The sequence below is a fragment of the Cuculus canorus genome, chromosome Z (genome assembly GCF_017976375.1).
Source record: "Cuculus canorus isolate bCucCan1 chromosome Z, bCucCan1.pri, whole genome shotgun sequence".
NCBI lineage: Eukaryota > Metazoa > Chordata > Aves > Cuculiformes > Cuculidae > Cuculus > Cuculus canorus.
In genome coordinates this window covers 42,241,135-42,263,458 of record NC_071441.1, presented here as the reverse complement: position 1 = coordinate 42,263,458, position 22,324 = coordinate 42,241,135, and the positions used below count along the sequence as shown (strand labels likewise).

At 39.7% G+C, this 22,324-nt stretch overlaps 1 protein-coding gene across 5 annotated transcripts in view; it reads right to left on the bottom strand.

Moving 5' to 3' along the window:
- Positions 1–21,723, bottom strand: part of FSD1L (fibronectin type III and SPRY domain containing 1 like) — a 31,239-nt gene extending 9,516 nt beyond the window's left edge. For all 5 annotated transcript variants that reach the window (XM_009564711.2, XM_054054352.1, XM_054054355.1 and 2 more), the window contains exons 1-8: positions 21,607–21,723; positions 17,479–17,574; positions 16,424–16,555; positions 13,528–13,629; positions 11,228–11,250; positions 8,732–8,853; positions 4,573–4,782; positions 4,156–4,254 (exon numbers count right to left, since the gene is read on the bottom strand). In XM_009564711.2, the coding sequence (XP_009563006.2) occupies positions 4,156–4,254; positions 4,573–4,782; positions 8,732–8,853; positions 11,228–11,250; positions 13,528–13,629; positions 16,424–16,555; positions 17,479–17,574; positions 21,607–21,621 (799 nt within the window). In that variant the 5' untranslated portion in view covers positions 21,622–21,723. The remainder of the gene's footprint in view (positions 1–4,155; positions 4,255–4,572; positions 4,783–8,731; positions 8,854–11,227; positions 11,251–13,527; positions 13,630–16,423; positions 16,556–17,478; positions 17,575–21,606) is intronic.
- Positions 21,724–22,324: the final 601 nt, after the last annotated feature.

Sequence of the window (22,324 nt, the reverse complement as noted above, 5' to 3'; positions counted from 1 at the left end):
CTTTTTAGTGTGATGCTTGTAATCAATGTAACAAGCCCTTTAAACAAAGCCCAACTATCTACCTTCAGTGTATAGATTACAAAGTAAGGTTTTTCATCTTTGTAATGCTGCAATATCAGTAACTAAATTCAGCTGGTGCTTTCTGCTCGTTGTAGCCTACTCCCTAGATTCTTATAATCACGAATTATTTGAAAAGGTATGCTTATTTTCCATGCTCTGCAATACTGATTCTTCAACAAGGTGCTTATGATTAATAAGGACTGCAAACTTTGAGAATACTAAATAGACAGCACAGCACACACAGGCAGACAGAGTTGAAATGAGAGGTCAATTACAAATACAAGAAGAGTAGAGGATGTATGCAACTAGAAGAGACTTGGTATTTGCTGCAGCCAAGTCCATGTTTTACCACAAAGAGACTTTTAGCAAAATCATCATAAAACCCCCAAACTCTCATATACTTCATGAAATCATTCACTTTTAGAAACATACATCATAAGAGTCCTCAAACTCTCAAATACTTAGGGCCCTCTTTCTAATCACCACGAAGGCCCAAACTTTGTGAAATCAAGTTTTACTCAAGTTATTATGGCATGACAGACAAATGATTAGTAGTGATTGACCACAAGTTAACAGTAACAGCTTGTAAAGGCAATGTGTCTAATCACTGCAATAAGAGAAAAGTACAGTGATTAAGAGAAATAAATTACTAATAACTAATTGCTTTAACATCATCCATATCTACAGTTGCTGGGGGGGGGCCCTTTCTTTTTCACAGCGTGGATTTGGAGAGGCAATTGGGAAATCACCCAGTGTGTCCACCTGTGACTGAGGTGTCCCAACCCTTGCTGTGAGGGGCCTAACCTTTATACCATCAAACAAACAAAATACACCACCCTAAAATGCGGAGTCTGGCCCCAGCTGCTTACTACTCTCCCTTCTAGAACATGGCCAAGGTCCCAGGAGAGGAGAAAGCAGCCGAGTATTTCTTATCTTTCAGATAAACGGCTGTAGAAACGCAACATTCCTGTCCAGCTCTCCTCTTTCATAGAATCACCAGGTTGGAAAGGAACCACTGGATCATCGAGTCCAACCATTCCTAACACTCCCTAAACCATGTCCCTAAGCACTTCATCAACCCATTCCTTAAACACCTCCAGGGAAGGTGACTCAACCACCTCCCTGGGCAGCCTGTTCCAGTGCCCAATGACTCTTTCTGTGAAGAATTTTTTTCTGATATCCAGCCTGAACCTCCCCTGGCAAAGCTTCAGGCCATTCGCCCTTGTCCTGTCCTCTGTCACTTGGGAGAATAGGCCAGCTCCCTCCTCTCCACAACCTCCTTTCAGGTAGTTGTAGAGAGTAATAAGGTCTCCCCTCAGCCTCCTCTTCTCCAGGCTAAACAACCCCAGCTCTCTCAGCTGCTCCTTGTAAGACTTGTTCCCCAGCCCCCTCACCAGCTTCACTGCTCTTCTCTGGACACGCTCCAGAGCCTCAACATCCTTCTTGTGGTGAGGGGCCCAGAACTGAACACAGTACTCAAGGTGCGGTCTCACCAGTGCCGAGTACAGAGGGAGAAGAACCTCCATGGACCTACTGGTCACACCGTTTCTGATACAAGCCAAGATGCCATTGGCCTTCTTGGCCACCTGGGCACACTGCTGGCTCATGTTCAGTCAGCTGTCAACCAACACCCCCAGGTCCTTCTCCTCTGTGCAGCTCTCCAGCCACTCTTCCCCCATTCTGTAGCACCGCATAGGGTTGTTGCGCCCCAAGTGCAGGACCCAGCATTTGGCCTTGTTGAACCTCATGCCATTGGCCTCAGCCCAGCAGTCCAGCCTGTTCAGATCCCTTTGCAGAGCCTCCCTACCCTCCAGCAGATCCACGCTTCCACCCAGCTTAGTGTCATCCACAAACTTGCTGAGGGTGCACTCAATGCCTTCATCCAGGTCATTGATAAAGACATTGAACAGGGCTGGACCCAGCACTGAGCCCTGAGGAACCCCACTTGTAACTGGCCTCCAGCTGGAGTTAACTCCCTTTACCACCACTCTCTGGGCCCGGCCATCCAACCAGTTTTCAACCCATGAGAGTGTGCGCCTGTCCAGGCCAGAGGCTGACAGTTTCTGAAGCAGAATGCTGTGAGAAACTGTGTCAAAGGCTTTACTGAAGTCCAAGAAGACTACATCCACAGCCTTTCCCCCATCCAGTAGTCAAGTCACTTTGTCATAGAAGGTGATCAGGTTAGTTTGGCAAGATCTGCCTTTTGTAAACCCATGCTGACTGGGCCTGATCACCCGGTTCTCTTGCATGTGCTTCATGATAGCACTCAAGATTACCCGTTCCATGACTTTCCCGGCACTGAGGTCAGACTGACAGGCCTGTAGTTCCCCGGATCCTCCCTGCAACCCTTCTTGTAGAAGAGCACAACATTAGCCAGCCTGCAGTCTAGTGGAACTTCCCCAGTTGGCCAGGACTGCTGGAAGATGATGGAAAGGGTTTTGGAAAGGACATCTGCCAGCTCCTTCAATCCTCTTGGGTGGATCCCATCCGGCCCCATAGACTTGTGGGTGTCTAGCTGGGCAAGCAAGTCTCTAACCGCCTCCTCTTGGATCATGGGAGCCTCATTCTGCTCCTCTAACTCCTGGGTTTGTACACAGAGGGAACAACTTTCCTTGCTATTAAAGACTGAGGCAAAGAAGGCATTAAGTACCTCAGCCTTGTCCTTATCCACTGTCACTGTTGTTCCTTCTGCATCCAATAGGGACTGAATATTCTCCCTAGTCCTCCTTTCACACAGAACAACTGTACTGATAATGAAACACTTTCTCACACTCTTATTTATCAGCAATAACACAGTACAACTCTATTGATGATAGCAATGTGGAAAGTTACACACTGCGCAATGCAAATAGCAACGGAATATTAATCATCCATGGGTCATACATATCATTTCAGGCCTGTCAATTAGAGCCTGTCACTGCTCTAATCCAAGAAAACTCCAAGAAAACAAAACTAATACAAGATGCCAAGTTCCCGGAAGACGTTTACTTACAGACTATTCTGTAAGTGTCCTAATGCCACCAGATATTAGTCTGATTCTGAAAGGAAGTATATGTGGGATTTTAATAGTTTAGAACTCAGCAGTACACAAATCTGAAAATAATAAGGTGAACATATGGATGAGGATACTGAGTTTCCACGGGCCAGTTATTAAAGAAAGTGAACTACATGTTCATACAGAAATAACAACAAAAATATTTTTAACAGAAAGCATGGTAACTGCCCAAACAATCAAAATCAGAATTGTTTTTCTAGTACTGATGTAAGAAGTGTTAAGTGGCTATTAAATGGATACTACACATCTGACAGTGACTATTGCTTAAGAATATTAAAAGCACTTTAGAAAACTACCAGAAAGCACATCAGCTCATGCAAATTGCACATAGCTTTGTTTTTATAAAGTTAACATTATTTTTATTTTAATTACCCTGTTCACATCGGTCATTTTGCCATTTATGCTACAGGTTTGGCTATAATTAAAGTCTCAGGATCATTATTTCCACTATAATAGTTTATTTGTATTCTGTCACAAAATCTCACTTCCAAGAAATTTTTCTTTTAGTTTATTTAGAATGCCATGTTTGGAAGCCACCATTGTCAGACTAACTGATCTGTAACACAATGACTTAACTGTAGCAATCTGGAATTATTTTTTTAATATTGACAGTGATTAGAATCTATAACTATAAAGTCAAAGAAATCCCATTCAGCTCTTTCTATTTACAGAAAGCTATTACCTGTCACATGCTTAGTACCAATAACCAGTCAAGTACGCACCAACTCTTTAGATGCCCTAAGAGTCCTACTGATGCTCAGCTACAATATTTATATCCTCTTGCTATTTGTTGGCATGACGTAGTGCACACGAAGCTGTCAATTCACAGTTCAAAACAACCACTATCAAGCTCTGTTGAAGAAAGCTACATCACTACCTCAGTTTTAGAGTTTGAATGGTTGTTTTGGTTTTCACTCATGGCACATGTTTCAGCAGTGCTCATGCAGAAGCAGACTGAACATACAAGTTCCTTTATGAAGGGAGAACAGTAAGCTCAGGGCTTTCACCACATCTGAAGTTACCAGTCTTCCAGATTTTACCTTTGGTTTCCAGAGTCACAGGATCAGAGTATTCCCCTGCTATGGCTTTGTTGCAAGCTTGTACTCTTACGTTCATGTACTTTGTATCAAATTTCAGACCTAAAAAGTGAACATGTAGAAACATGAATTGAAATTAATTTCTGACAATTTTTATAAGCCTAAAATCTATTCCACATAGCTGTTTTCCATTTATAGCAGTCTGGAGAAAAGCTTAAACACTGGTGAACTTTATTTAACACATGACATTTTATGAAACTTCAAACTCATAACTAAATGCAGGGTCAATATCATACAAAGCACCTAAGAGCAACACGAAACAATGGAAGATTTATTACATATAGAATAATTGGTATTTTGCAAAAGTTTCAAGTATAGTTTTATCAATGTTACCAGTTTTGAAGTATAAAAAGCCCATACCTGATAACGTATATTCAGTAGCTTTAATATAGTCTATCACTTCCCATGGCTGTTCATCTTTTAATCGAGGAAGCCCATCAAAGTTGGTTTTCCTATACTCCAGTACAAAATGATCAATCCTGCTGTCTTCTTCAGACATTCTCCATGATACTGTTACACAGTTATCAGCAACCAGACATGCTGCTATATCTATCTCTGGAGCTTTAGGGACTGCAGAAAGACAAATTCACACAACAGTTTGAAGAGGAGAATAGGCAGAGCATTAATTTGTTCTCGTCAGATTTACAGACCTTGCCCTCAGCCCTGTAACACTCACTCCTTTTAGAAGACATATTCCACCAGCAAAGCACAACAGAAGACTAGGCATATCGTTGACACTTAACATGCATTTTACAAAATGAGGAATATGTATTAGCTTTACAGTGAACACTGACATCACATTTTCCAGATGTTTGTTTTGCCAGTAAGTTGGGCTGATGATCTTCTGGAAGCAGCAAGAAAGCCATGCTTGAGTTAAGTGGACTTGGAGCTACGAACCTACACTTAGAATAATATTCCACAGGAAGAACATTAAGAAGCAAATTTTGTATTTCTGAGTCTTTGGAAGTTATGTACAGCTGCAGTGCTCAAGCATCACTTAAGTTTACTTCCACTGCTACAAACAACTAACAATGTAATAGTTTCCACTAACAAATCAGCAGTTACCTAGTTTTCTTCTCTTTTCATCCTTTGTCTTTAAAGAAGGGGAAAGAATTCCTAAGATTCACTAAAGACTGAAGTTTCATTCATATATGATAGAAGTCCATTTTCATGAAATAAAGGAGCACTTAAGCCAGTGGAAAATGTTTTTCAAAAGAAGGCATTTACATATTCTTCATAGTGTCTAAAGTACATTCAACGAAGACTTTTGCTGGAGGAAGTGAAAAAGGCAATTCTTTCACTTGTGGTTTTGGGAGAAAGGATCTGAAAAAGCTTTTCCTTTGTTTCAGCATTCACAAAAGCTTGAAAGAGATATAAAACTGGCCTGCAAGTCAGGAATATCAAAAAAGTACAATACCGATGCATCTGTGGGACTGACAGATTTCCAGATTTTGTTTATCAAAAATCATCCTTCTTCCCAACACTCAAGCACTTAACTGTGTTGTTCTTTATGTCCCAGTGCCAAGTCTCAACTATAAACAGGACATCTTTATGCAGCTGAAACAACTATTTCTTGAACAGATTGTTACACGATTCCCAGCCACAGTGACTGATGACAATTAGCACCTTTAATTATGGTTGAGTCATTTAAAGATGTGCGATTTTACCATCTAAATACAAACTCCTCCTAGGTATAGCAGGTCCACTAGAAACAGAAGGCCTAGTTTGCTTTGTGCCTGCTACTTCACACCTTCCCTTACTCTCCCATCATAATCTGTTCTAACACTTTACTAAACGCACCCCTTTCACTCCTTACATCCCTGCAGTTTAGGTCAAGCAGGAATTATGCTGAAATGGATGGTATGGGTTTAAAGTGCTTTAGAATGAGTAAGTGGCATGGAAGACAGTGAAAGCAAAAGTATTCAAGTCTGTACTGATTTTGGCTTGGTCAGTTACATTGCTTCATAGAGGCTTGTACTGTGCTATACTTCGGATTTGTAATGAAAACAGTCTTGATAACACAGACGTATTATTTATAGCCAAGCAATATCAAGGCCTTTTCTACTTCTCACTCCACCCCACCAGCGAGCAGGCTGAGCGCACAGCTGCACTCAGAAATTGGCAGGGGACCCAGCCAGGACAGCTGACCCCAGCTGACCGAAGGGATATTCCACACCATGTAGCATCATGCTCAGCACATAAAGCTGGGGAACGAAGAAGGAAGGGAGAGACATTCAGAGTTACAGCATTTGTCTTCCCAAGAAACCATGACACGTGATGGAGCCCTCCTTTCCTGGAGATAGCTGATCACCTGTTGACTGATGGGAAGTAGTGAATAAATTCACTTACATGCACTGCTTTTTCTTTACCTATTAAGCTGTCTATCTCAACATACATTGTTTCACTTCTACCTTCCTGATTTTCTTTCCCACCTCACCACAGCAAAAGGGAGTGAGTAAGCAACTGTGCAGTGCTTAGCTTCCTAGTGTAGTTAAATCATGACAAATTTTGGTCACGCACATTTGCCATCAAGTTTCAAAGTCATCCATCAATAATTTGAGAATAATATCAGTAAGAGCCTTTCTCAGGCAAAAGAAAAATTAAGATGAGAACAAGTATTTCAGAACATAAGCCTGTAAATGCCTTGTAAGACAGAAGATGAGAACAAGTTTAGCCACCTAACCAGTTAATTTCTGTCAATGTAAGCTACCCGATAATGTCTTTCATGTGCTTGGACCAACAAAGTCTTCAGTAAAATTTTGGCAAGCAGTGTTCAAATGTCTGCATTACCACAACACCAAACATATTTAGCCTCCCAGACTACGATATTAGTAATTCCTGATGCTTGAAAGGTCCATCAATGCATGAAAAGAAGTGTGACCAGTATGTCACTGGAGACAATTCTGCCCTGCCCTTCTACTCAACTCTTGTGAGACCTCACTTGGAGTACTGTATTCATTTCTGGAGTTCTCAGCACAGGAAGGGCACGGATCTATCAGAGCAAATCCAAAGGAGGCCACAAAGATGATGACAGGGCTAGAGCACTTCCCATACGGGGACAGGCTGAGAGGGCTGGGCTTGTTTACAGAAGAGAAACTCCAGGGAGACATTACAGAAACCTTCCAGAACTGAAAGAGGGCCTTCAAGAAAGCTGGGGAGGGCATCCTTATCAGGGACTGTGGTGATAGGATGAGGGGTAATGTTTTCAAGCTGAAAGAGAGTAAATTTAGATTAAATATTAGGAAGAAATTTTTTACCTTGGCGGGGATGAGGCACTGGAAAGGCTGCCCGGGGAAGTTGTGGACGCCCCATCCCTGGAGGTTTTCAAGAGCACATTGGATGACGCTTCGAGCAACCTATCTAGTGGAAAGTATCCCTCCTCGTGGCAGTGGGGTTGGAAGTGGATGATCTTTAAGGTCCCTTCCAATCCAAACCATTCTGAGGTTCTGAGATAAGTGCAATCTTGCCTGCAACAGTTTAAGCTATCACTATTTGGTATCAGAGTAAGTTGATAGTTTGTCACTATATGCACATATAAGAAAGGCCATACTAATCACCGTTATCTGGAGACAAGACTTTGTTCGTGCTTGCTGTTAGATCTCAACACTCCCATTCCTGTGTAACAGGTTATCTAGTTTGCTCCCTTACCTATATAATACAGAACAGTGATTGCCACTCAGAGTCTAAGACTAAAAATCTGAATTTCTGCCTACACAGAGCTAGCTAGCCGCTAGGAATAACACTTGTAATTTACTACAACTGCTACCCCACACTGTATCTGCAGCATACAAGATAAATGGGCAGAAGTGTAAACTGATACTGTCAAATTCTTAACAAATTTGGATTACTGACCCAGAGATGAAACAATTTACATCCCTGCCAGCATTATTCTTGTCAATATATTCTTGGTATCGGTCAAGGGCAAAGTGGTTTAAACAGGAAAGCAGAAAGCAATATGAATAAAAAGACATGAAAGATACATACCAGAACACTGCACCTATGTTTTCTTTCAAATATGAGTAAATAGGTGCATCGGTACATGTTCTGTATTATGGCAATATTACTGCTCAAGGAGATGACCCTTGCTCTTGCATTCCAGACCAAAGCACACTGTAAGCAACATACTAGCTTACAGTTCCATGCATAACACTACAGCAGATGACTAAGATTTGAGTGTCACTAAGCATAAAGTTAGCAGGTACAGTCCTAAGAAATTTAATATAACTTTAGGGAGTACAGAGGAACTGACAAGAAAAACACAGTCTAGAGACTGATTCTCACTTCTAAGAGCAATGTTCTTTTCTAAAATGCTATACTATATAGGAATTAACTCAATAAAAGTACAAAACTTTTACCTTCAAGATAATTAAATGAATTGAATTCCAATGAATAAGAACAAGTCTAGGTACTCTGAAAAATTTGCTCATGAGGGAGCAAAAGGTGCAGTTTGGGTTTTGTTTTAAAATACAGTAAGTTATTCATGTAGAAAGAAATTAAACTCACGACATACAGTTTTTACCTGGCAAAAACTTTACAGCCTGGAGCATGCGTCTTTCCAGAGCGAAGTCCACCATCAAATGAGTCATACTATCGCTGACTTTTGGTTTCAGAGAGATGCAGAATGCTGAAGCCATAGTGACTCTGAAGTCAAGAAAGTAGCATTAGCAAAATGTATTTTGCATTGTTGAATTCCTACAGCTATTAAACCAGCAATCAGATAATCTGTATTGTTAATTTCAAATTATTAGCCAAAATACTGATAAAAGATCGAAATACTTTTCTAATAGATGTTTACCACTTTGCACAGACTCCAAAATAGAAAGTTTTGCTAATGTGACCGTCTCAAAGAAAATATGGTGTGAGCTCTGTTTCTCCACATTACCAGGCAAAGCGACTAGAGAAAAAACTAGAAGAGACAAAGTAAAACTCATATCACTTTACACAAAACCACGAAGTATGAAAAACCTAAAGCATCACAGAATCAGGTATCATGTTATACGCTTAGAAATCTGAAACTTTATTTTAAAAAGGTCCAAAGACTTCTCTGATGAACAAGATCCACTCATCACCTCCAATTCAGAAAGCACATTCACATGTTAAAGATTGTTCACAAGGCATTTATAAATAGCAGTGAGCAAGCTGAACGTTCTGATTTCATATCTACCTTTGCTATTATCAGGGGATGAAGTAACCCTTAGATTGCAGACATCATATCCCTTGGGAACATGCAAGTATCAATCAGATCAGCCTTAGAAGAGACAGTGAAGCACAGCTCTCACTTCCCATTTTGAAATCTTAGTTCAGTCTTTTCTCCGAATATTCCTAAGATATTGCTATACTCCATGAACTAGGCCATCAAAAAAAGAGGACAAGTCTCTTGTATAGTTACGTAACTCTGAAGACACCAGGCCACACAGCCGGATTTTAATAACATTGATTCAGACAGCACACAGGTTTTAACTCCCGCTTTAAAAAGAGAGATTCCTAACTAGAAAGTCATATATATACTACCATAAAAAGTCAACTCCAAACACCTCTATCCAATTTACATCTACAGATCTGTGGCATCATCAAAACACCTAAGGCCTATCACTTCACTGTGAGCTCTTAAGTGTTTCGCTAGTATGTAAAAGAGATTGTGCGCTAACTACAGGTACATTTAAAAGACAGTGAAAAAAATTTAGGTAGCAAAGAACAGGGAGGAAATAGGAAGTTGAGTATTAAAGATATAAGCACATGCAGAGTGATAAGCATAAGAGATTTTGGGATATGAGACAATCATGATACTGCAATGAATAACCTAAGAGACGGGTCAACTGATCTCCCATGACAGGGCTGACATTCTGATATTCAGTTTGGGCCGTCTAGCAGATTCCACTGCTTGGCTAGATGAGTACAGTAAATCTCTCATTAAGGAAGAACAATCCTCTGATTACAAGTAAGAGAACACTGAGTTGTCAGCTTCAGACAGCTTTTTAACTGCTGTTTAGGCCCTGATCTTGGAAAGGGAACCAGCCACAATGAGATCAAAAGGATTAGATCACAGAGCCTTTCATGAAGCCAGAAGAGAATGCTTATTACAGATAAAGTATTAAGATTCCTATCATTGCCACTATCCCTCTGATTTCTTAAGGATAATAAATCTTTACCCTTGGAAAAGCAAAAGATTAATTTCACTATCAATTACTCATTTTACACACAACTTCAGAGAACTTAAACAATCAGATCCTTCTTTCCTTGAAAAAACGTAAATTGAAATCTAACCTATTTCATCCACAAGAACAATGTATGCTGGAAATGACCTGTGAACTGTCTTTCAAAATATTATGCACATCACAGTAAGTTTTCTGAACCAGACTGTCACACTCTCAGAACATAGTTATTCTTCCACGTGAAGAAAAACAGCCTTGCACTTACTTTGAAACAGTGAAGTTTTGCTTTCTAAACGATAGTTTGAAGATAGAAACAGCAAATTCACTGATATTAGTCACAGCAATGCTACTAGAATTATTTCAATAGCTACAGAAATGTTTACATTCAAAAGGAAAATTAGCTAGCAAAAGTCTGTAAGTACTTAAAACAACGAAATACCAATTTTTTTCTCATAATTTAAAGGGACAGAGTCAGCTTGACACACTACATTTCAACCATCGGGTATTAATAATAAAATAGAAGTTTATTAATAATAATAATTAATGATATAATGTATTAATGACATACAGATACTTAAAGAAATAAGAATAAAAATTATTATTAAAGTCACTGCAGAACAATATCTTGTTAATAATATCTTCCTCTTTATTAAGGTATGAAAGGCCAACAGCGAGCAAGGAAGAACACCACAGGAGAAGCATGGAAGTTTCAAAGTCTCTTTCAGAAGTTGTAATGTCACAACAAACACTTAGGAAAGAGTGAGTGAATCTGACTTAAGCTGACTATGACCCTTTCAAAAGAAATGCATTTTCAAGGATAAGATTAATTCAAAGACACAAAAGTGATAGACTTTGTACTGTACCTATCTTTGATCTGTCTGGCAGCCTTGATGCATGTCAGGAAGAAGAGAGAAAGTAGTTAGTATTCCCATGCAAGTATCAATAGGAGTAATGTGCAAGAAGGCTGAGCACAAGCTCAGCTATATTGCTCAGGTTTGAAGATCAAAATGAGCTTAACACTTGCATTAAAACATATTTTCCCATGAAGCATGTTAATAGTGTTGGTTAGAACTGCAACAATATATCAATTGGGAAAAAACTACTTCAAGAACCACACCAAACTAATTCAAAATTACTCACATTCCAGGGTGTGACGACTTCTTCAGATTTCTATAAATCAGCTAAGTTACTCTCCATCACATTGTAAAAAAGCTTCATAACCAAGTCAGTAAAATTTAACTATGTGGCATTATCTATGAAACTATGCAGTGCCAGTTAGGGGCATATAACTGTACCTGGCTTGTTCAGCTATACATGACAGGATGTATACTCTGACAAACAAGAAAAAACAGGACTTGCTTTAATTTTCCCTCTGAAAGTTATTGTACTATTCTGACAATGCTTCCTAAAAGGTTCTCTCCATACATCACTATTCAAAACCACAGAACAACTTTTCCCAGCATCTAAGTGATAACACTGAAGTAGACCCAGAAGTGGTGATAGCATATTCCAAAGATAAACATTAACTAGCATTTGGAAAGAAAAAAAACAAAAACAGACTTTCAAGAAGAACTGCAAACCTAAGACAAAAATCCTACTGCTCAAGATTTAGTCAGATCTGTTGGATCCATGTCTGGAGCTAACATTGCCACTTGACCTACTCAAGTAGCTGAACTACTTTCCCTTCCAAAGAGGGGACAAGAAACATCAGGTAGCTTCCAAATTTAAAACCAAAAGTGGAGGACTTACAAATTTTTCATTAAATACAAAACACACTCAATGGGAAATAAAACACACAAAACACCCCACCAACATGTCACGGTTGTCACAGCTATAAAACCAATTTCATATTCCCAAAGTTGGAAGCTGAAAGAACAAAATGTTTAGAAAACATTTAGCTCAAGAGGTAGCTTTGTTTTACCTCAAACCAAAGTTATTGTACGAACTACTTAATTATTTTCCTACATGACAGCGGTAAGCAAAACAGAGCTAATTAAAAACAAAACCCTCTTTCTTAACCTCAATGTGTTGTGGAATATGTGGAGCCCAGGACTAAACTAACAGCCTTCAGGCAAGACAGTTCTGGCTTAAGTCCTTTGAATTTAGCTTGCCTGAAGGCAACTGACAAAGAAGAGCACACATCCACAGATCAGCTGCCCAGCAGCATCAAATTACAACCTATCTAACCACTGAACCCTCTTCTGTGCCAGCATTTGTATTCTTTTGGTTTCCAAGTAAGTCAATTCAGCAAATAAAGCCACCAAAAATCTCAGACAGAAAAATGTTAACAAATAAAAAAAAAAAAAACAGCTTAGCTTAGCTTAGCTTTATGCTATTTCACCTGAACAGATCTACTAGAAGATCCGAAGAAAATCTGTACCAATAGACGAGCTGGGGCTGAAGCTGCCCTTTCAGGAACACTTGGTATTGCTATTAGCACAGTAATAGATGTTAGGTCGCTAATAGCAAAGGCGATGTTACCTTAAAATGCTATACCCAAAGACACACTTACAAGTGCAAGCTACAGTAACACGAGTTTCAAATCCTAGATATTAACATTCACTAAATGGGATTCTAGGATCTTAAGCCTTTGACTTGAAATTTAAAGATAAACTCCCCCCAGTAAACACTCGAAATAACTGTCCTTAGTATATTTGATCAAAAAAAGCATTAGAGGTATCCAAAAAGAAACAACTTAAAATTAATTCACAGTTACATTCTGCATAGCACTCAAAAGCTAACTACATCTTTACACATCACCATGACAAAGCAGAAAGGACAACTCAAACTGAAGTACTAAGAAAAATATTCCTTTTAGGAACTGTCATTCTTCAATGCAAATAAATCAGAGCTGACACTCAGGAACCATGACAGCACAAAAGCACATTATCAATAGATTTAACTGACAAGGTAAGACATTTTTCCTATTCTCTCTTTTAGATAATTTTTGTCCTTGTTCCTGTTAAAATACAGAAAGCAAAAGTTCTTGGATTTGGTGTAGCTGACTCCACTACTAATGCAACGATTATTACAACAAGCCTAATGTACTAATTAAGTGCATATGTAGAACTGTTTTATTAATCAGTAAGGATATTCTTCCAGTTTGCTACACGTCGCCTTATTTACAAGTCTGCCTAATGTATATCAGTTCAATGTTTTCTACCTTTAAGAATGCCACAGGGTCTTTTATGTCCAGCGACTGTGCAGCAAGTTCCAGCAGCTCCTCAGAACTCTCTAGGGCATTACTACACTGGTTAAGTTGATCCTGCAGCAACAACAGAAATTAAGAATAATTTAATGTATTCACATTAAAAAAAGTGGTTTACAACTACCAGTACTGGAACTGCATGGATTTGCTATGCATTTGTAACAACTTAATATCTCATCAAATCAAGACTATTACCTCTGACACATGGTGTTAACTAGAACTCCACTGTGCTTGACAGATGCACAGTGATACATGGGACTTCCTATAAATAAAAAAGGGAAAAATTTGGATAGGTGGTAAAGTCCAATTTAAAAGCCAGATTTCATTTTAAGGCTTGTTTCTCCCAATATCTGGACTTCAGAAGTAAACAAATACATTTGTGCACACTACAATTCCTATATACAGAACTGCACTTCACGAATGAACTGACATTGCTTAATGTATCAGTAGCCTTGAGAAAAGCAATGATTTTATCCCCAAGCAGCTCTAGAATTGTCACAAGACAATTCTGAAAAATCAATACTGCTGGGTTACAAATGCAGATGGCAGAGGAAGAGGAACAGAGGAAGAAAGGTAGAAGAGATTTTTTTCAGGATTATCTATAACCCTATCATTAGTATAAACAACCTTTCCAGTACATGAGGGAGTCCATAGAGAACTTCCAGTATTACAGACTATGCATACACCCCTAAAAAGATCTGTTTTGAATACACTGCAGGATCTTAAGCATATTGCAACTTAAACAAGACGGGCATTTTAAACCTGCTGGCAGCTTTTGCATCACCATTCAACCTACAGCTGGTTTTCTACTTATGTGAAACTTACTGTATTATCTCAGAGCAAGTCAACAGTGAGTAATTATTTTCCTTTAAAACACTTCAGTAAAGATGGCTTACTCTGAAGTAGTTATGGTCTCAAAAGCAACCAACGGCTGCATCAGCTTCAAGAACAGACCAGTCTCAAGTACTTCAGAAGTGTAACTAGTTTTGGCAAATGTGGTGAGTTGACCTGGGCCAAGTGTCAGACGCCCCAAAGATCTACTGTTGAAGGACAGAACAGCAGCAAGGAAATAGTCCAACAGCTAGAAGGTTTTATGTAGTTTCTAGATAACTTCTGAAGCATGCTATTAACCCAAGTTGTCATTCACCTAATACAGTTGCTCTCCTCTCTGGAGGATAGCCAACACTGACAAACTCCAAAATGCCATGATACTGCCAAAATGTCCCAGGCAAACACCTCAAAAGAGAGAAGAAAATGCCAGGGGCATTTTCAAACAGCTCTGCAGAAATGACATGGCAACTGGATGCTTACTTACTTTAATATCTAAGATGCATGTGCTTTTGGGAGTTAAAAATAAATACTTCAGTGTCATTAAAATATATCGTCCCAGAACAAAGCAATATATTTTTAAAGCAAGGGTTTAAGGAGAATTTCTGATTTTCAGCCTTCACCCCCAAGGAGATTATTTGGAAGGGATCAGTTTGAAAATTAAGTCCTCACAATTTTGTACCCCCAAATTAGGTTAATTGATCAAATTAGATTAACTACCAGAAAATTAACAAAAATTAGAGAAAATTTCAATGGTCAAATCAAACTGCCAGTTGAGTAACTATAAAACAATTTTCAGTTCCAGAATCATTACTTGCAAGATTAACTTCACTTTTTCCTCACTAGAAGGTAAAATAATTGATACATGCCAGTTTAATTTCTGCTGTGAGCTCTTAACTGAGAAGCACTTATCCTTTAAGTCCTCAGTGTCCCTGGGTAAAAGCAGACTTCTGTCTGTTGAGACATTTCAGAAGGACTTAGACATATGGGGAGAAAGATTACATTGGAGGTGAAAAAGCACACAGAAGTGCTTAAATTAAGTTATGCACACAGAAGTCATGGAATGTTTTACTTCCGGTCTTTAAGTATGAACATAAAACAGACCTTGAAGAAATCTGTGGAATTTATTTTCATGAAAAAGCTCAAAGAACTTCTTTAAACTGACTAGACAGAAGATGGTGAAGTTCTTGACGAACAAACACCTTCCTCACTGACTTGCATAAACAAAAAGAACTGATCGAAAAATACTGTAACTACAACCATTTAAAGAAAAATGCTGGAGAAACGGCTTCTGCTTAAAAGATTAAACTGCCCTTTGGCCCCATGCAACTAGTCTTTCTAGGGAAAGCTAGGGAAAGTTGCTACAAGCTAATAAAAAACCAAAATTCATAGGTCTTTCAGAAAGTTACATTTTTGTTTCTATTTCTCTGAAACCCATTGGAAAGATTCTCCTGCATGAAATTATACAACCATAAGCTGGGAAAGTTCATGTAGTAGACATCAGCATAACCTGCACCCAAGCAATTCCCATATGTCTTCCTATGGGCATATACAATTTTCTTGATGTTAACAAGTGGAGAACAGCCAGTTCCATCAACAGCAGACCACTCTCTGTGCTTAGGATACCAGGTGTGATTCTTGACCCCAAGGCTGAGCAAATCATTAGGCTTATCTACAGGTTCACATGCTCGGATTCCAATTTCACCCCAGAAGCTGTTCAGTAGTTTGAAGGTAGTAAACATATCCAAGTCCTGCTCCTATGCAGCCACTCTCCACCTGTAAGTTCTACAGATAATAATCACTTCCCTTCTACATAACTATGTTGAGAGTATAAATATTCTAAGAGACCTCGAAGTACCCCAGGAGACCAGAGGAGTACTCCTATCAACAAAAGCATTCACATGACACTTACTGCACTTCTTGCAACACTACCAAAACCTCACTTTCAGTTGAGATTTAAAATAGCAACTTAGAACTGCTTCTGCTTAGCCGCAAAAATTTACAGGTGTAATTGTAAAGTTACCTGCAGGGCTTGGATTTTACGAGCCTCTTCTTGCTGAATAGTGCTGGCCATATTCCCCTTCATCTCGTCCAATATAGAATACAGACCATCAAATTCTTCATCCAACTCACTGATTGCATTAGAAGAATTGACCTAAGAAGAGAATTGACACTGCTACAATTCGTATTGGAAATAATGCAGACTAGGTATTTAAACTGAAAAACACATTGTTTGCCCAAACGTGCTTTGCTATGACACACTACATACCTAGTCACTTCTCCTGAGCATACAGAAAGATAAAAACTGTTAAGAGTGATGGACACCACCTAAGCAGATTTTGCATGAGGACACTGAAGACTGAAGCCCATGCAAATTCCATGATACTCAAACTTGCACAGAAGTAACATATTTGGCAACTTTATTCCATGCCAAAAGGCCTTGATTTCCCATTCACAATTATATACGGATTGCCAGATATTGGTAAGGAGTAATCCAGTTTCACATAAAATGGTATTATGTGGTACTAAAAACCGTGCTCAAGAAGCCAGTTTAAGATGCGGTGGATGATTTCAATTTCTGCCACTGACTGGACTCAGTTTTAACATGAACTTAGCATTTATTCGTAGCCTAAACGAACCTTAACCTCATCCTCGTATAGATGCTCCAAAATTTACATCTAGCTTTTAACTTAAGCCCAATGATTTGCAACAACTGAAAAGACAAAGAGCAAAGTATCAAGATGGTCTCATTTTTCAGTCTTCCAAGCAGACTAGAAGTCTAAAAAAGATATTCTAATTACAAGTAACAGCAGTTTGAGATCTTCCATCAAAATTCTGATTCTCACTTCCACACAAATCAAACCCCCCAACAACCTTCTGCACAAAAGGCAAAGCCACTATACCTTTCAACTAGATATAGATCTAAAAAATGTTTTTATCTGGTTCCAAAATGAAGACATATTTGAAACTTGATTCTCACAGTCCATCCCTTAAACATCACCCAAATAGCTTGAGAATTATGAAACTGAAAAGCTGCTTCTCTCCCAGCTACAATCTATAAGCCTTAACACAATATACCTGTACATTTTCTATTGTGTGGTTCAGCATATCAATGAAGTTGTGGATTTCATCATTTTTGTTTGCAAGAGTAGAGACAATCCTTTGCAGAGTCTCCTAGAATTAGAAAAAAAAAGTGAGAGAAATTTTAAAAAATATGTAATTTTTTTTAACCATCACCATTTCAACATGTATGTAAATTCATCATACATATAAATTCCAGCTGTGGTGAATCCAACTCTTATTCTGACAGGATCAGGAAATACCGTATGTTAGTGAAGAGAAAGTGTATCAAAGGTCTAAGAAGCATTCCACCAAACTAAAGATTTCCAGTTGCTAGTTTAAGAGAAATCGATAATCTGTTTTATGACACACCACTGTTTTACAGGTTTTTGCTACCCATGTTACTGCAAATCCCAAGTCTTCCAAACTACCCTACCTACTGGCACCACATTCTGCCACACGTGACTTCTCCAAATGAGAAAGGTAGTGTTTGTGCAACCAAATAGAGAAACAATAAAGAAAGAGTTAAGCCAGAAGAAAAATTAGCTTTTTCTGCTATCAAAAGAAGCTACTGTTAAATAGCTAAGCAGACAGCTTTTTCTCTGTGCAGAATAAATCCATAACAGTGACTTCTAAACTTATTCTACAAGTGTTAAAATATTTTAGCAAATAATTTATATATTCCAATTAAAAGTGACCTGAAAGAGAAAAGCTTACTGGCAGCTGGGAAAGAGAACCAATGTTATTTCTGTTGTGTATTGTCTTGAGCCATTAAGAAGCAGTAGATTCTACGTACAAAATACATACAAAGCACGTAAAACTTAAGCACATCAAAATGCATTTTTAAATTAAATCAGACTACCAAGTCTAATTTTGTTAAGTAGTCTGTCTCATATTTGAAGACTTTGACACAAACACTTTTATGACTAGTATTTAAAACTAAGTCAAATTGTATAATTAAGGCTCAGAGCACACCAGCATGTGTAAGTAAACAAAGGCCCAGGTAGGGACGTAACTAAGAATTTTCTGTTATTTCATTCAGACTGGTTGACATTAAGCTATTGAAACAAACCTAGCTCTGAAATGCCAGATTTGGCTCTTTAGCAAAAAGTGAAAGCTGTCTTAATTACAATTAAGACATTATTAGTTAGCTGCACTAAAGAGCTCCAAGTTGCTCAGCTTAACATTGTTACTTGACAACAGTTAGGGAACCAAGGCATGGAGAGCAAGTAAGTACACCTGAAAACCAGCCAGATCAACAAAAAGATTTTGCAGAGGCTCCTCCCATAAGCAATTTCTTAATAACCCACCTACACACCATCCACACCAAACCTCAACACTACATCCTGCATAAGGAATCTCTCCACCAGTCCTAAGCCATGCTCATAGCTGTTTCTTCTGATCCCTGCCTCAGCAGTTTTCAAAGAATCTGCAATGATGTATATATTGGTACTCTGTCCCACTGCCTGTTTGCACAGCATCACATTCACAAAGCCAAGCCACCAGCAGAGGAAAGTGAAATTTTACTGCTTTTACTACAGGCATTGTAATGGTGTTGCAATGCGTGGGTTAGCAATGACTGAAATTAGGACTCTAAGGAAGAGAAGTAAGACCAGATTGAATCCTGTCAGAAACAAAGAGTACTGCAAGTCTTGATCACTTCATTAGAGAATCCTTTCATTGTCCAGTTAAAACTTAACGTGCGTAAAGACAACTTTGTACACATTAGATTGGCAGATGAATCACCATTGTCCAACCAGCTGCTTCTGCATTCAGTACTGACCAGAGGTAATTGTTTTTGCATGTCAGACAGCCCACAGTTAAGCCTTAGATCCTATAAACATCACTGTCAATTTGGATGAACAAGACAACTCCCCAATCCTCTTTCAACTAGGATTGTAGGGCTTACTCTGTTCCACCACAAGGGAAAAAAAATTTAGTCTTCTTCTACATAGCACTGAACAATGCTTTTGGTTTTTATAGCTATGTGCAATTAAAGGTAAAAATCTACATGTGAAGAATGCTTACAAGGCCTTTACACAGCCAAACATATAGCAGCAGCTGGAAGAATGCTGCCAAACAAGGTCTTTTCTATATCTAAAGTTAAGGTCAACTAACCAGAGATCAGTAGGGCTCTTTTTAAGTAACCTACAAATTTCTTCAAACAGGAATTCCACCAAGTTTGGTCAAACCCAAACTTAAGATTAGGCACTTTTTCAAAGTGCAGATGAAAGAGGCCTAAAAATATCCACCAGTAGGAGAAAAAAATTTTCTTAAGCACCAATGGATAAGCCACCAGAAGAAAAGGTCAGCTTCTAGGAATCACTAACATACAATATTTTCTACTGTAATTTTCTAATTGCTAGTAAGTAATAAACAGATTTTCTTCCAAACAAAGACATGTGCCAAATTCAAAACACTGCACTGTTGCCATTTCTTCCTTTAACAGGAATTTCTGAAAAGTCACTACAGTTAGAGGTAACAAAAAGGATGCTAGAAAAGCTACCAGTGTAAGCAGCAGCTGAGGCTTACATTCTAAATTACTTCATAAGAGAGTTACAATAGCACCACATTCAGCAAAGCTTCTGCATAGAAATTTATTTCTGCATAGAAATAAATTTAAACCTATAGACCACTGCTGGATGCAGTATTTCATAGAATCCTGTTACAAATAATTCTTTTAGTTTTTTCTCTGGCTAGCATATGTTAAGTGAGGTCAGTTTCAAATTTGTTTTCAAAACAGTATGGCATATTAACTACAGAAGTAATTTTCGCTGCCATCAGTGAACTTCATGCTGCTCTTCAGTTCTACATTCTATTCTTATTCTCTGAATTTAATACAGTCTTTGCAGAAAAAAAAATGCAGGGTGTGGCAAATTAACAGTGTGGATGTGCAAGGGATGAATAACATAAAAGGATATGCAAAAGGACAGGAAGCCTTGCAACATGTGGTGGCTTGTAGTCTTGTGAGGAGCATAAAAGTAGACAACAAATCCTTTGAACAGCTAGTAACTAACATCACATAGCACCTGTTGATGCAGAGGAGCACCTCATAGAAGTTGCAGAGAAAACTTTGATAAATTTAACAATAACATCAGTTCTGTTTAAGAAGCAAGTTATCAACTTGCTCAAAAGGACGTTTAAGTCTTCTGACATGACTGGATGTAGAACAGAGTTTCTGACGCAGCCTTGGGCCTAGGACAAAATCCTGTCATACTAATCTTCACATGCAGATTAAATTTCAAGCAAGAGGACATACTACTTAGCCTCCATTCATTTGCACTTGTTCAGACGTTGAGGTTGCCAGTTTGAAGGAGTACTTAATACAGCATGGGCAACAGTTGCAAATTAATGGACAAAATATTGTAAAATACAAGATAAATTGCAGTTTCACCACTGCGTTCAGAGCAGCACCAAAATTGGAGCATGATCAATGACTCCACTCAGGAACATTCACCTAGAGCCCCCACAACAGCTGCAGCCCTCATTTAGTCCTCCAAGAGACTAATCTCACACAAAACATGCAAAGCCAGCCAGACAGAGCAGGTACCAGAAGCACTTTAGAGGCATTTACATCTCACTTTCCCAAGCAACAGACACATAGGAAGTGGGAGCGCACAAACACCTCGCTGAAATAGCAAACATCCGTGCTCTGTAAATTCCAAGCCATGAGCAGAGCTAGTTATCCAGATCCCACTCAGGATCCAGACTAGAGAAAGGGGATTCTTCACAGGGACAGCAACAGCAGCCTTTCTGAGCTGCCAGACCGAGAGCCAAAAGGCTGAGTCAGAACTTTTTGCAGAGGGTATCGTTTTTAGGAAGCCCAGCGTGATTCCCCGTGGGGGCAGAAGGCAAATAAGGGAAGCAGGGAATGGTAAGGCAGCAGCTAGAGGGCAAAAAAAAAAAAAAAAAAAAAAGGCAAAAAAAAAAAAGGCAAAAAAAAAAAAAACCACAAAAAACCCCAAACAAAGCGCTGGGAAACGCTTTTATTAACTGGGTCCCTTCAGCCCAGGCTGACAGCGAGGGAAAGCCTGCGAGCACCGGTATCCCTCAGGACGGGGACAGGCGTCTCCCTCGGGCCGGGCACCGCCCCGCCGCCCGCGGGAGGAACGGAGGGAGGGAAGGAGGCTCCGTCCCGGCACTCACCCTCTGTTCGTCCATGATGAAGGAAGGAGGGGAGGAGGCGCAGCCGTCACCGGCGGCGGCAGCGACCCCAGGCAGGCCCCGCCCCGCGCATCACGCATGCGCCAGGCCCCGCCCGCAAGCCGGCGGCACGTGCAATGCCCCGGCAGGGAGGGGCTCTGCGCATGCGCAGGGGGAGGTTTAAGGCGGGGGCGGGAGGCGGAGGGGGGGCGCGGATTCGAGTCTCGGCTGCGGTAGTTGGCAGCGCGGGGTGAGTGGTGCGGGTAAGTAGGTTCTCTGTCTGGTGCCGGGACACACCGCGTGATATCAAAAATGCCGGCAAATAAACTCTCCGAGACTCGTTTTGGAAAGCGAATGTCGTTTATCAATGATTGACAGGCGGCACGAGCAGTGATCTCCATCAGAGAGTTCGAGTTGGAAGGGACCTTAACGATCATCCAGTTCCCACCCCGTTGCCGTGGGTAGGGACACCTCCCACTGGCCCCATCCAGCCTGGCCTTGAACACCTCCAGGGATGGGGCAGCCACAGCTTCCCTGGGCAACTTGTATCTCACCATCCTCGATCATGTGGAATCAGTCAGTCGTGTGCAGTCAGAGAAGAGCTGGGACAGAATATGTTTCCCACTTACGGGCATATGTATAAATTCTCCCTGGAAGCTTATGCACGTTCTCGTATTCTCCAAGGACTAATTTTAAGGTTATTGTGAACTTCACAATAGTC